Source organism: Pyrus communis, chromosome 1, assembly GCF_041283825.1.
Source record: "Pyrus communis isolate YQ-2024b chromosome 1, ASM4128382v1, whole genome shotgun sequence".
In the NCBI taxonomy this organism is placed as follows: Eukaryota; Viridiplantae; Streptophyta; class Magnoliopsida; order Rosales; family Rosaceae; genus Pyrus; species Pyrus communis.
The window spans coordinates 15,185,807-15,201,677 of record NC_142565.1 but is presented as its reverse complement, the minus strand read 5'-3'; the positions used below and the strand labels follow the sequence as shown (position 1 = coordinate 15,201,677).

Here is a 15,871-nt window from a genome sequence, read left to right as displayed (position 1 = left end):
GCAATTATTCTTGATGTTGATTTTGCTTATCAAATGGGTTGGCATACATTTTGGCTGGAATGTGATTCTTCTAGTATTCTTGCTTGCAAGGATGACTTTGTCCCTCCTTAGTTGGAATGTGGTTCTTCTAGTGTTCTTGTTTGTCCCTCTTTGGCCTCTTCGTACACACTTGTTAAAACTTGTTGGTAACTATTTGCAATCTTAATTTTATATGAAACTTTGAAATGAATTTTTATTAGGCTAAAATTGTCAAATTTAGGTTATAGAATGAAATGACATGCAACAAAAAATTCATAGTATTTTTCAGAGTTAGGATAAACTATCGGTGAATTTGAGACGTTAGGCCTTGAGGCTGGTTAATTAGAGGGTTAGTGAATTTGAGACGTTAGGCCTTGAGGCTGGCTAATTAGAGGGTTCGCGGCGGGGGGGGGTGGCGCTCGGATCGGATCCGTTGTCATTGCAAGAGTCGAGCGACCGTGTCCATATCGGGAGGCCCAATACACTAGGTTTTGCTACTGAAGTGGTATGTATATTTTGTTATGTATAATTGATGAATGAGAAAAGAGAGAAGAAAAAATAAAAATAAAAAAGGAAAAGGCATGAACGTAGAGATTTCAATAATTCGCTTGATTTTGAAATCAAAAAAAAGAAAACTTAAAATGATTACCAGAAAGGAAAAAAAAAACAATGTGTGTATATATATATATATATATCAAACGGTTGGATAGCTATATGAGAAGTAAAGGCTGCAGCAAACTCCATCAAGGCATCATGCTGTAACTGACAGTCTCAAGGGTCAAAACTCCTCTCTACTCTTATATACTAATTAAAAATGTATAGAAATTAAGAAATCTTTTCATCTCCAAAGTCCTATCTTCTTGTATTCCCTTTAGCAGAAGCTAAGATCCCGATCAGCTAATCAGTATTTATACCAGTACTGATATAGGAATATCCTAACCAACGGCCCAGTCCTCTCTGGACGTGTTACACGAGGTATGTCTCTACTGCGTTTTATATCAAGGAAATTGATAAACACAGCCAACAAGATAAGAACATGTAATTGACTTACATGGTCCTCATTGAACGGTAGGCATTCGTAATATGACTTAAGCTACCTCTGGACCATTAGAATGAGAGGTCCTTACAAAGTAAAGAGCTTTAATCATTGAAAATGGGTCAAGTACATAAAGATAACAAGTGGCTTGTACCAAAAAAAAAAAAAAAAAAAAGCTAAAAGAATTTGACCATCATTTTGTTTTCAATTTTTTTTTATTTTAAAAAACTAAAACATGCTATAAACATTGTATTTAAGTGTGATTGTGTAAATTCTAAATTAGATTTCATACTAATTATTCCTCCCAATTAGGACTTGTATTCCTTGGAGGAGAAGGATTATTCCCTCCCTTATTACCATAAATAAAGACATTGAGGGAATAACACATCATCTACACAATCCTACAAACACATCTCTCACTACTCTCTCTACTGTGCCCCTTCTCCCATGTCAAATTAAAATAAGCCACAACACGTTATCAGCACGCTCCCACCGCTGCGCTTAGGAATCTGACGTAGAAGTTTTCTGCATCAAATCAGTTCATCAATATCATCATGCAATCAGGTTCTTCAAAAACAACGATTTTTATCTTGATATTTTTGCAGCCTTGATAGCATGACCATTCGCCATAATGCATAACCCAACTTTAGATTTTTCGAATTTTAGATTCTACATAAATTATGTATGCATTATATCCATAATTATTGAATTATGTGAATCGATATTGCCATGAATTGCATCTAATATCTGCTCATGCATTAAATTATATGTTGAATATGCATTGAATTAATCTGGAATTGAATTAAAAATTACAAAAAAAAAAAAAATTAGGATTTCATTGGAAATTAGCGTGCGAAGGCTGGAAGTTATGTCGCCAGGCTCCCTTCCCCGAGCCAAGAAACCCAATCATGGAGCCATGGCTCCAGGCCCAAACCCAAAACCCGACGCCTAGATGGCATCGCACCTATTGAACCGTCATGTAGCATGGCCTGCAGACATACCCAGCCACCATAGTTACCTCTCGGAAGACCTGAAGTTGTTACCGACGAGTCCTTGACCGAAATTTAACGATTTTTCGTTGAAATTCCGATCGAATATTTCTAGGGTTTGTAGAACGTTCACAGTTTTTCACTCTCCGTTCAATTTTATAGTTGCCATCGAATTTGCGGCCTTCACCGCGATTTTTGTGCCACGACACGACCGCCTGCAATGGTGGTGCCGGTCTCCTTCTCTCGCGAGTTCACCCAGCTTGAGCTGAGATGTCTGGTTCGACACCCAAGCCCATTTGGGCTTGCCTTGTTCTCAGTGAGCACCTAGCCTTTTCGGCTTTCAAACTCTTCTTGGCCCAACACCGACCTCATTGGCCATGATGTTCCCACCACACCTAAGCCCAACCCTATAATGGTTGCAGCATCATTGTACCACATTGCACAGGATTGGCACCCCTATTTTGGGCCTTTAACATCTGGGCCTACAACTGCAACCCACTTTTGTGCACACAGGCTTATCGCCCAAGCCCGGCCCGCGAACAACATCAACCCAAGTGGGCTTTGGTGTCTCCTTGCCCCACGTCGCACTAGATCTCGACCTTGTGTTGGTGTATCTACGACCGTGTAGCACCAGATCAGAGCCCCCTCTGGCCTTCTGTCTTTAGGCGTGCATCCCCTAGCTTGCTACCCATGCCCAGTTTTTGGGCCTGGACCCCACAACAACAATTTTTTTAAGCCCACCTGTGGGCTTTGGTCCATATTTTTGGGCCCTAAATTTGATCGCTATATTTTTTAGGCATTTTTTGGGTTTTATAACTTTTCACCCGTACTTTAATTTTGGCCCAAAGTCCAAATAATTAATCCAATTATAATGATAGACCCTGAAGATCTATTTGCATATTTTCTTGTCGCATATTTCTGTGAATATATTTGTGTTTGTCTGCAGGAAGATATGCACCTGAAGTTCATAATTCTTTCGAAGCCCCAAGTTTCTAGAAACATGCCTCGTTTGAAACCTGAAGTTTTCCTTAAAAACATCACCCATGAAAACCCGCAGTTTTTTCTGTAACTTTAAAGCAATAAATGTCTAGTAGAACCTGAATGTTCTACTCCTATGTGAATGGATCAATTTTTTCTCCATTACACTAACCACATTCTTGTCCATTTACTTTGTGATAGGGACATGTCAAATTTGAACAAACTCGACTTCACAACTTTAGAGGTCTCTGGAAGAAACTACCTTAAGTGGGTCCAAGATGTGAAGCTCCACCTTACCCTAAAGAATTTGCACCCCGTTATTGAAGATAAGACGGACAACTCAAATGAGAAAGTTGAGAAAGTCACCGCCATGATGCACTTTAGGTCGCTTTGGTTGATCAATTTGATCACCAAAAGGACATCTTCTTGCCTTAAGCAAGACATAAGCAACAGCATCTGCATTTCCAAAACTTTAAGTCTATGAATGAATATAATTTTGAAGTTTGTCGAATGCGATCACTTCTCAAGTTCTGTAACGAGAACTTGACCGAAGAGGATCTCTTGGAGATGACCTATTCAACCTTCTTTGTTATCAATATTATCATGCAGCAACAATACAAAGCTCAGAAGTTCACTAAGTTTACTTCTAACTGAAAAGCAGAATCAGCTATTGATGATGAATCATCATGCTCGACCTACTAGGGTGACTGATGTGCCTAAAACACACTATAGCACAAACCAACATCTAAAACACCAACATAGGCGTGGTAGGGGCGGCCAGAAGCCACCTTGTGAAGGTTAATAGAGCCAAAGCCTATCTAAGGGAGGAAACTGTGCCCAGAAGCGCCCTAACCTCGCTCCCAAGGCACCGAACTTCAAGAATAAAGGCAAAGCACCTAACCTAACACCATAGATGCAAACATGTGCTACCACTATGGTTCAAATGACCATTGGTCTCGTGTTTGCCGTGCTAGCTCGAAGGTTGTAGCTGAATATCATTCTTGTCGTAAGAAGTTTGAATCAAACTTTGTCCAAGTGGATGAACAGGAAAGTACCAAAATGGAAGTTTCTAATTTTCAAGAGGCTATTACCCCTATGGAAGATTAGAATCTTAGACATGAACTATTTGTAGTTGAATTTTAGAACCTTGGGGGCCAAATTCCACCTAGTTGCCGAACGCCCCTTCTTTTTTATTTAAGTTTGAACAATTTTTCTTTATATTTGGATTATTTGTTGGTGATTTATTTTTGGATATTAAGTTTTAAATTTTTATTTATAGGTATGACTAATGGGAAAGTTAGTTATCTAGCATGTAGTGCAACCATACACACCATTTTGCATGAACGCATATATTTCACTAACTTCATACCTAAAAATGTACCTCTAACAACCCTCTCAAGCTCATCCAACTTGAAGGATACGGTGAGGCACATATAATGGCATCCAATGGTACAATCTTAACCATTGATGAAGCACTTTATTCTCCATGTTCTGGAAGAACGTTGTTGAGCTTCAAGGACAATAGAGACAATAATTACCATGCTATAACTTATGTAGAAAATGGAGTTGAATTTATGTGCATCACTTCCTACGAATATGGCCAAAAGCATATTCTAAAGAAGATGAAGCATATCTTGAGTGGTCTATATACTACAACCATACGCCTTATAGAAAGCCACTATGTGGCCAGCCCTACCTCAAGGACCGTGCACAAAATTACACTTTGGCATGATCGCTTGGGGCACCCTGGATGAACAACGATGCGCTGTATCCTCAAATCTTTATGGGGGCATCCATTAACCCGAAGTTTAGGTTCGATTCAAGGAATCGCATGTCAAACTTGCTATATGGGAAAGCTTATTATTAAGCCTTCTTAGGACAAGATTCGCTCAAATCATCCTATTTTTCTACAAAGGATTCATGGGGACATTTGTAGACGGATTCCTCCTCCCTAGACCATTTTGATATTTCATGGTATTGGTTGATGCTTCCACATGTTGGTCACACGTCTACTTATTGCCCATAAGGAATGCTACATTCTCCAAACTGTTGGCTCAGGTTATCAGGGCTTACCACCTTAATTATCCAATCAAATATATTCAATTGGATAATGCTGGAAAATTCACATTTAAAACTTTTGATGACTATTGCATGTTGGTTGGGGTTGAAGTTGAACATCCAGTACCCTATATTCACACCCAATCAGCCTAGCAGAGGCATTCATTAAGCGCTTTCAAATAATTGCTCGATCGTTGGTTATACATACCAAGTTCCTTATCATTGTTTAGGGCCATACAATATTTGCACATAACCATGTTGGTTCGCATGAGGCCTGTTGCGACACAACCATATAGTGCCTTTTAGTTGGTTATCGAATATAAACCTGATATATCACATTTGAGCGTTTTTGGTTATGCGGTCTATATGCCAATTTCGCCGCTTTTACGTAAAAAAATGGGGCTTTAGGAAAGTATGGGAATCTATGTCAGATATGATTCTCCTTCAATTATTCTTTACCTTAGAACCTTTGACATGTGATCTTTTTACCACTCGTTTCATGGATTGTCACTTCTACGAGACAATCTTCCCATTGTTAGGGGGAGATAAGAACGTCATTATTCCTGAAGAATGACGCGAATTATCGTGGATGACTCTCACTTTGTCTCATTTAGATCATTCCTCCACTCAGTCTAAAACAAAAGTGCAATGCATATTAGATCTTCAGATCATAGCATGCCAGATGTTTTCATAGATCTAGCACGAGTAACAAGATCACATATTCCAACTGCAAATGTGCCTGTAAAGATGGATGTACCAAATGTACGATAGACCTTCCTCCTGGAGGCTCAGGACGCCACTTTGGCCGATCCACGTACATTAGTGGCTAGCCAATCCTCTACCTCTACACAAAAGCATGGCTAACCACTTGGTTCAAAAGATTCACACCCCGAGAAGAGGAAAACCACAAAATACACTGTTGAGCCTACAATGAATTCGACTATAGCTTACTTATTCCATCCAACTCATGAGGAAATTCTAGATTACGAAAGCGTCCTTGAATAGACAAATCCAACTCCTAAGAATCGAGAGATTTTGGTTCATTATGCTAGCTTGGATGATGTTTGGTGTAGAAATGAGATGAGAAGATGCATTAGCATATGCAGTACCTACTGAGATCATGTTAAGCGATGACACCGAACCCTGTTCCATTGATAGATGTCGACATAAAACTGAATGATCAAACTGGAAACAAGCAATCCAAGTCGAACTCGAATATCTTGCAAAATGTAATGAGAAGAACGAAATCGTGGTTACAAAGCTCGTCTTGTTGCGCAAGGTTTCTCATAACCCCTTGAGATTGACTATGACGAAACTTATTCACATGTTATGAATGTGATTACTTTTCGCTACCTTATCAATTTGGTAGTTTCCGAAAAACTGAGTATGCAGCTGATAGACATAGTAATTACATATCTCTATAGGTATTTTGATGCGGAAATTTATATAAAAGTTCCCGAATGACTTACATTAGCTAGATCAAATATTTCCAAACCCTGAAACACGCTCTCAATTCGGCTGAGGCATTCACTCTACGGTTTGAAGCAATACTAAAGAATGTGGTGTAACTGTTTGAATGAGTATTTGACTAGTCAGGGATATGTGAACAATGAACTATACCCTTGTGTGTTTATTAAGAAGTCACATTTCAATTTTGTGATTGTTGCAGTTTATGTCGATGACATGAACCTCATTGGAACTCCTAAAGAGCTCGAGAGAACTGTTGCATACCTGAAGTTGGAATTCAATATGAAAGATCTAGGAAAGACTCGATACTGTCTTGGTCTAAAGATAAAGAACCGTTCGGATGGAATCTTAATACATCAATTGAACTACACCCAGAAGGTGTTGCACTGCTTTAACGAGGATAAAGTGAAGCCTTCGAGTACTCATATGGTCATTCGATCGTTAGATGCAAAACGAGATCCCTTCTGTCTAATGAGGATGATGAAAATATTTTAAAGCCCGAAGTTCCTTATCTAAGTGGATTAGGTGCTTTATTGTACTTAGCTCAATGCACTAGACCCAACATCTCCTTCACTATTAATCTTTTGGCAAGATACAGTAATGTACCTACACGTGGACACTGGACTGGTGTTAAAGACGTCTTTCATTACCTTAAGGGAACTACATATCTGGGCTTGTTTTATCCCTACGAATCCTCAAGTGATGTCGCACACCCTATCTCGAGTTGATTATAGCTTTGTTGGTTATGCCGACGCAGGTTACTTATCTGACCCACACAAGGCGGGCTATCAAACGGGTTACATTTTTACCGTTGAAGGCACCGCAATATCTTGGAGGTTAACTAAACAAACCTTAGTTGCCACTTCGTCTAACCATGCTGAAATTCTCTCCTTACAAGAAGCTACTCGAGAATGCTTCTGACTAAGAGCAGTTATGGGTTATATTCAAAGCTTCAGTGATCTTTACCCCATCATTGACGTCCAGACGATGATCTATGAAGATAATGCAGCATGCATCAAACAGCTTAAGAAAGGTTAAAACATCAAATGAGACAACAACAAGCACATTACGATGAATTTCTTCTTCTCACATCAATAGCAAGAACATCAGAAAAGTGAAGTCACACAGCGTTCACAAGACAATCTGGTTGACCTCTTCACCAAATCACTACCGAAGGTGACGTTTCAGAAGCTTGTTCACGTAAATTTTCTGAGTTGTAACATTGTTAGTTCTCTTTGGAATTGTGTCGAACTCAAGGGGAGTATCCTAAGGTATACTTGCTTGATCTTAATGTTCTGTTTTTTCCTACGATTAGGAACATTTTTTCCTTTAGGTTTTTGTTACCTAACAAGGTTTTGACGAGGCACCCACCTTAGGTTGATCATGTCATTGATGACATCCAGTAGACATTTCATTTGACTTTGCATTCTCTCACGCATTTTTCCTTAGACTATGAAATTTGTCTCTACTCAGGCTTTACCACAACCATTGAGTTCTTTTGTGAGACTTAGTTCCATATGCAAGTTCCTACTTTACTTTTAGACTAGCGTGTTCCAAAATCAGTGCCGACGAGTCGACTCCTCAACTCTACATGATGTCGAATCTACTTGAGTATTTACACACTCAAGGGGGGAGTGTTATAAACATTGTATTTAAGTGTGATTGTGTAAATCCTAGATTAGATTTTATACTAGTTATTCTTTCCTATTAGGACTTGTATACCTTGGAGGAGAAGGATTCTTCCCTCCCTTATTACTATAAATAAAGGTAATACGTAAGGGGAATAACACATCTTCTACACAACCCTACATACACATCTCTCTTTACTCTCTCTCTGTGCTGTGCCCCTTCTCTACCCTGTCAAATTAAAATAAGTCACAACAAAACTAAATATGTGAAAAATTGCTCGATAATTATTTTCAGTTGTCAAACCAAAAATTGTAACCTACTTTTGTGAGTTTTTGAATGTTAACTTGATTTTAGTTTTCAATTTCTCAAAAAAAAAATATTAAATTTTGAATTAAAACTGAAAACTGAAAATTGAAATGATTATTAAACATAATCTAAGGAAAGCTCAACCATCATACAGAAACATTACAGACATAACCAGTCCTACTTATCTTATCTACATGAGCAAATACACAAGCGACATAGGTAAATAAACCATGAACCAACTAACAATTTGACAATGTTATGGCTATAATGCATTGCAAAAAGCAATTAGGCCTATGCACTATGAACTTTGGTGCAAGTTCAATCGTCTCTGATCTCCTTCTTCCTAACAACTAACAATTTAACCCATTAATTCTATTGTTTATTTATTAAAAAATTAATAATAAGAACTAACAATTTGACAATTGTAGTATTTTTTTTTTCTTTTCGAAGCAAACAGATCCCAACAATCAAGGACTTACTTGTCGGACTCATTTTTCTCTTTTGGGTAATTACATTTTTTTTCCGCTCAAGTTTGTGTTCAGTTGCAACTTCATACAACATCTTTAAAATGTTTCAATCTCATACATTTACTTACTATTTCATTTCAATGTTATACAACTGTTGATCACTCAGTTAAATTGGTTGTTTAATGATGATGTGGCAAGTGCAGATCCCACATTTTGCTGATTTGGAGTCCAAATTTGTATCATATGGTTAAAAAAATTTGAGAAAAAATTTAAAAACTCAGAAGGATATGTTGCAAATAGAGATGCTCCATCCGCCCTCCTATATTGTTCTCGATCTTGCCAAAATCCTCTATGATTCCAACTTCTAGTCCATTGTCTTGCAGATGTTGGCTCTCTGTAGCCATTGAATATCTCATAGCTCCTAAAAGTGTTCCCCGGATTATTTTGGTTGTTTCCGTCATTATTGAGCTTGTCATTTGCTCTATTTCATGATTGGTCTGTAAGCCCAGACCCGACGACATTGCCATTAATATTGTAGCCAGTGAATTCGTTTGGGGCTTCACTACCCTTTTTGGAGTACCTAGTGAATGATTGGTCGCCAACTTTGGCATTTTCCTCGTAGTCTGTGAACCTATGAAACCACTTGGTTGAATTGTCTGAGTATGAGTTGAATCCGAGTTTAGGAACGTCCATTAAGTCGACTTACTTCTTGAAATTGTTGGTGCTGCCAAAGGATCCCGACATACATCTAGGATTAACACGTGATACTATGATGTAAAGGTGTGTTAAGACCCAAAAACGTCACATTCAAACCCCATTAACTTTGCAATGGATTTGACAAGTTTAGCCAAATGCTTAGGCTTATTCAAACATCAACTTTGCAGCATGCGTCAACTGTCATGGAAAATAGCTTGCGGTGAAACCCTCGCCTACAAGCCACTTGCGCACTTAGGATGTTACTGTGTGGCCTTTGTTGTTATCTTCATCTAGTGCACCTCACAAGAGACATTGGATAGCGCACAACACAAAATAGAAGGAGGATTATCTCCTCTCCTAATCTCTCCCCTTCCCTCCCCTTATACTTGAAAGGTTAAAAATAAGCCACGTCAACATCTTCTTATATTGGTTTTTTCATAGAAACAATAAAACAAAAAGCAAAGTGTGAGAAGAGAGAATGAAAGGGGATAAAAATAAGATGGGAGAAAATTCTACTCCCACAAAACACATTCGGATGAGCCATGTAAGTAATGTTAGTCGTGACCTACTAGTATTAGTCTCTTAAAGAAGTCCATAAAAGACCCACAAGAATAATGGGCCAAGCTATCAGGGCCACAAGAGGTAATGCCTTGGGTCCATTTATCACTTTGTAGAGCAACTTGACTATTTGGTTGCATGCTTGAACTTGCGATTCATGCTTGTAAAATTCCTGTGTCTACACATACGTAAAGAACAAAATTGTCCAAGGAAATGAATACCTTGGGAGGGAACCAAGCCAATGCATTCGGGGTTACTGAGTGCATCACATTTTCAATATCAATTATAGGCGAGAGAAACAGAGGGAAGCAAGAAGATAGAAAATTAGAGACATGCAAAAGACAAGGATGAACTTCGACATGTAGAGTTGTTTATTTATAGTGAGGGGCTACAAAAACTAGAAAAACTGAGACCCATGTTAGCAAACATAAACATTAAAAGGCAACAATAAATATGAAAATAAGATAAATCTCTTGTCAATAAAAGCATATTTGATAGCTCATGAAAAGGGATCAAACGTGTTCCTCATTCTGTAGCAAGTCATTCACCAAGTTGGAGTGCCTCTTTAAATAATCTCTCAAAATTATTGTACGATGATCCCCCAACATTAGTAGCTTCAACAGCTTTTTTCTTCCATTCCTTTGCCTTTTCCCTCATCTTCATCCCTCCTTCTCCTTCCAGCATTTCCTTAACAAGTGCTTCAATTTCGTTGCGCTTCACGTCGGGGCTCACCTCCATTCCAATCTCCCAAGTTGTGCATGAGTATCGACAATTCGTTTGTTGGTCTGCAAAGAAAGGCCAGCAAATTACAGGCACACCGTGAGATATAGTTTCAATGGTAGAATTCCAACCACTGTGTGTTAGGAAAACCCCAACAGATGGATGAGCTAACACTTGCTCCTGTGCGCACCAACCTGCAATATAACCCCTATCCTTAATCTCCTCAAAAAATTCGTGGGGTAAAATTGGTGAGTCACCCTTTACCACGTCAGCCCTAACTATCCATAAAAATGGGTGCTTGCTATTTGCCAACCCCCATGCAAACTCGATCAAATGTTGGTCTGTCATCATCGTTACGCTACCATAATTTATGTACACAACTGAATTGGGTTTCTTTTTATCAAGCCATTCCAAACATTTTGTGTCTTCTTTCCATAAGCTTGAGTTAAGTGACTTGCTTTCGGGGAAATGCCTGCCAAGCAAATTAAGGGGGCCAATGGTGTAAATGTTGGGGAACATTTTCGATATTACCTCTAACACTTCGTGTTCAAATTCTTCAAAGGTGTTGAAGATGATTGCAGAAGAGTTCAAACAGTTTCGTGCTTCGGATCCCATGAAATTAAACATTACGCCGTTAAGATCAGTAAGTCTAATGTGACTTGGGATATCCTTGAGCCGAATATTTTTCATGCCTGGGATCCAGTCAATTGATGTATCGAGCGTACCATCATGCATGAAATTCTCATCTGAAATGCATGGAAGGTGAAGCCTCTGTGATGATAGATAATTATGTTGATGTTATAAGAGTAAATTTGAAGATTTCAAATGTCTACTTTAATTTGCAGTTGCTCAATAAAATAATAAATAATAAATAATAAATAAATAAAAACTCATATATTTTTATAGGCGCATGGTGCAAAATTCCTTGATAATTTTATCCAACAATTATTTCAATTCCGTCAGCATTGACTCTTACAAAGTGGAAACTAATTTTGTTAAAACCAAATGATCACTACGAATAGATCTAATCAATCCCCAATAACATGGAGGAAAAGATTTCTGAACAAAGAATAATAATAAAAAGACTAAATCCATTTAACACATCTAAAAGGTCAAAATGCAATTTTCTTTCTCATTCACATCTTTAATTGCAAACGCTGGAAGTCCTGCACAAAAGTGACGTGGCACGTCCAGAGAACAACACGTGTGGATTTTATTTTATCTTTCACCCAAGTATGGTTCCTCTTTTTGGACTGACTCCTTCCCTGCATTTTTCCTTCCCTGTTCACCGTCTTCTATTTTCTCCTCTCTCCGTCCAACAATTCGCCCACTATCTATTGAAGAAAGATCCAGAGCTTCAAGATGGCTGCAAATCCTAAAGTAATTTTCCATCCTCTTACTAATTTTGAATAGAAAAAAAATCGGAAATTTCATATTTGCATTTTTCTCTCCTCCCTCCCTCTGTATCTCTCTTTCTCTCTCCCAATTTCTCCATTGCAAAGCTTCATGCTTTATGCTTTATCTTTCCCCTCTTTCTGGCCCTTCCAGTCGGCAACCCCCGCTCAACCCACCATCTGTTCAGGCCACCATCAAAATTGTTGCCTCTTGTCAACCATCATCCCCACCGCCATAGCCTAACGATCATCCCCTCCGTCATTTTTGTGCAGGACTTCCTGTTGTGTTTACACTTTACAGCAGCGAAGTATTGTTCTACTCTATGTGGCAACCTGTTTATTAGATTGGACCGCTTCTATAAGTAGTCTGATCTCATGTGATGCTGGACTAGACTCAATAACATACTGGAAAACATAAATTAATAATAGATCAAACAAAACGCAAAAACATAAAAAGTCAAATATACGAGAGGAGCACTCGTGAAAGCGTAAACAACAAATGATCCAAAAATTAAAGGCAGTACCTTTGAATGGAATAATGCCACGTTTGACGAGTTCGCTGTATTGCAAGTACCCCATGAAGCCACAAGCAGAGGCAGTCCATAACGTAACCTCCGAAATGCCTAATTCTCTAGCAGCTTTGCTCCCAAAGGTCATGGTACCATCTGCAACTATGCAACTAACTTGTGGCACTTGAGATGAGGAATTGATCTTAGTCACCAGCTCTTTAAATGGACCAAGACAAGTTTTCTTAACGGAGTCACTTAAAGCTGGAATATCTTGGGTTCCATCCTTATCCGAAGGAGGCAACCCGTCTGGTATGGTCTCGAACACAAAGTCCGGTAGACCCTTAACGGAGTCAGGACCTTTTGAACGGATTAAACGGTTGTGGTTGAACTCGGTGTTGACAAAGGTTATGTGGAAGCCCCTTGAGTGATGAAGCTTCGCTAATTGCATCATGGGGGTTACATGGCCTTGTGATGGGTATGGAACAAAAACTGCATGCCCTTTTTTGGTTGCTTGTTCTACTGAACTCATCATCTCTCTTTTCCAGAATCTAGGAAAGAGCTCAGTTTTGAAGTCTCAGTCTTGTTGTAATGAAAGCTTGCTTTATCTTGTCCTATATATAGAAAATGTCTCCACTTACTTATCCTGATTACACACATTTCTATTTGATGGTCATAAATGAAGAAATGTGCGTAAAAATCAGCTCCCTTTTACGAAATTCATAAGAAGAAACTTTTGTCAAACGTCTAATTTTTGTTGGAAATTATTTTTTTCACATTTTTTTATTAGTGTAATTATCCTAAAATAAGTCTGTTAATCTAATTATCATCTTTTACCTTAGCAGACTATAGAACATAATTCACATTTAAGTGAGATTTGGGCCTTATCATCAGGTTTACAACATGTCCAGGTAACATTTTCATTCTTTGAAATTAGCATTCAACATTGCTATATGGTCTCTTCTCATAACTTACTATTTACACATGCAGTCTTGTTCACTTAGGATCCTCATTTTCACGACTTGTGAGATCTAAATGCATATTACTAACAAGATTGTTCTCCTAGGATCCTCATTTTGAGGACCTGTGAAGTCTAAATGCATATTACTCACAAGATTATATTTGTTTAAATCCAAAAACTTAAAATTTTTGACAATTTAATAAAGCAAAACCAACTTAAAATTCATGAGAGCATAACTCTTACACATGTACGGACCAACTGGACTAGAAAATCAAGGTAAGTTGTATAGACCATCCTTAGATCAAGCCATACATTCTCTAATTGGTCCAATTAGAAAATAGTCTGATAACTTACTATTTCTAAAGTTAAAATGAAATGGTATTTGATGATTAAAAAAAAATAAAAAATTCAAGATTTGAGGGGAACAAAGTGGGAAAGAGCCTTGAGGCTGGTTTGAGGGTTCGTATCGGATCCATTGTTATTGCAAGAGTCGAGCGACCGAGTCCATATTAGGAGGCTGCATATGCTAAGTTTTGATACTGAAATGTGATGTACGTTTTGTTACGTATAATTGATGAATGAAAAAGAAGGGAAGAAAAAATGAAAAGAAACGCTGAAATGACTTGGATCTTGGTATTTCAAAATTTTGCTTGATTTTAAAATCAAAAAGGAAAAAAAAATACACATATAATGATTACCAAACAAGTTTTCCTTTAATAAAAATATAAAACAAAAATGATTATTAAACTGTTCAATAGCTACATGATTGCAGCAAACTCAATCAAGGGATGCATTAACTAACAGTCTCAAGGGTCAAAACTCCTCTCTACTTTTCTCTTTTTGATCTCATATGTATTCCGATCAAGGTTGAACTTTCATTCTTACAGCTATCTTTTTGAAGCAGATGGTTCACAGTGTTCATTTTATAGATACTGTAAAAGCCAACTCATGTTTCCACTCAAAATACATATATAATGATTACCAAACAAGTTTTCCCTTAATAAAAATATAAAACAAAAATGATTATTAAAATGTTCAATAGCTACATGATTGCGGCAAACTCAATCAAGGGATGCATTAACTAACAGTCTCAAGGGTCAAAACCCCTCTCTACTTTCCTCTTATATACTATAAAATGTTTAGAAATTAATTAAGAAATCTTTATCTCCAAAGTCCTATCTTCGTGTCTTCTCTTTCGCAAAAGCCATTAGCCTAGATCCCAATCAATATTCTTTACCAGCATTAGAGAAATTTTTAATTGTGATAGGAACATAAGTGGTATATCACATGGTTTAATATAAATAGTGAAAATTTTTATTTTTTAAATTATTAACTTTTTAAGACATATATCTCATTAGTTGTATAGTAACACGTGATGTAATACTCTGTGTATCGGTTGAAAAATCTCTCACAGCACTGACAGGAACATCCTCACCAACGGCCCAGTACTCTACACGTATAGCATGATTGGCGTGTCGCTTTTCTCTTTTGTTTTTTTATATCCAAGAAATTAATGAATACAGCCAATAAGAAAATGTAAGCTAACCTATCAATTACTACTAATAGAATGAGAGCAGTTACAAAGGAAATAACTTTAGTACTGATTTGGTACTTATATGCTTTTATAAAAAATGGGTATTAAAAAAAATTGAGCTTAAAAAGGTATTTGGTAAACACTTGAAAACAGCTTATTTTCACAGTTTTGGGTGAAAAAAAAACTAAAAACATGAAGCAGCAAAAATAAACTTATTCTCACAGCACAGCAGAAACAGTTTTTTTTCAAACTACATCAATATCAAACCAGCCCTTAATCATTCAAAATCAGTCAAGTGCACACAGAGAACAAGTGGCTTGTACCAAAACATTTAAAAAGTAAAAAATGCTAAAGTCGTTTCTTAATCATTTCATTTTCAGTTTTTATATTTTTTGAAAATTGAAACCAAATATTTGAGAAATTGTTTGATAATTATTTTCAGTTGTCAAACCAAAAATTGTAAGCTACTTTAGTTTTTTAATGTTAACTTGATTTTGGTTTTCAATTTCACTAAAACATATTCTAATTTTCACTTTTAACATAAAAAAACTGAG

The 15,871-nt window shown here is 37.4% G+C and overlaps 1 protein-coding gene across 2 annotated transcripts; it reads right to left on the bottom strand.

Annotated features, from left to right (window-relative positions):
* Window positions 1-10,550: 10,550 nt before the first annotated feature.
* On the bottom strand, window positions 10,551-13,419 carry LOC137721082 (linamarin synthase 2). Of its 2 annotated transcripts, XM_088698902.1 has the most exons (3): window positions 12,841-13,419; window positions 11,117-11,668; window positions 10,551-10,987 (listed from the first exon to the last, which is right to left on the bottom strand). In XM_088698902.1, exons 1-3 carry the CDS (start codon window positions 13,355-13,357, stop codon window positions 10,743-10,745), a joined length of 1,314 nt encoding a protein of 437 aa, XP_088555028.1. In that variant the 5' UTR covers window positions 13,358-13,419; the 3' UTR covers window positions 10,551-10,742. The 2 variants fall into 2 exon arrangements, with proteins under 2 accessions (XP_088555028.1, XP_068316303.2); XM_068460202.2 differs by having other exon boundaries at window positions 10,551-11,668.
* Window positions 13,420-15,871: the final 2,452 nt, after the last annotated feature.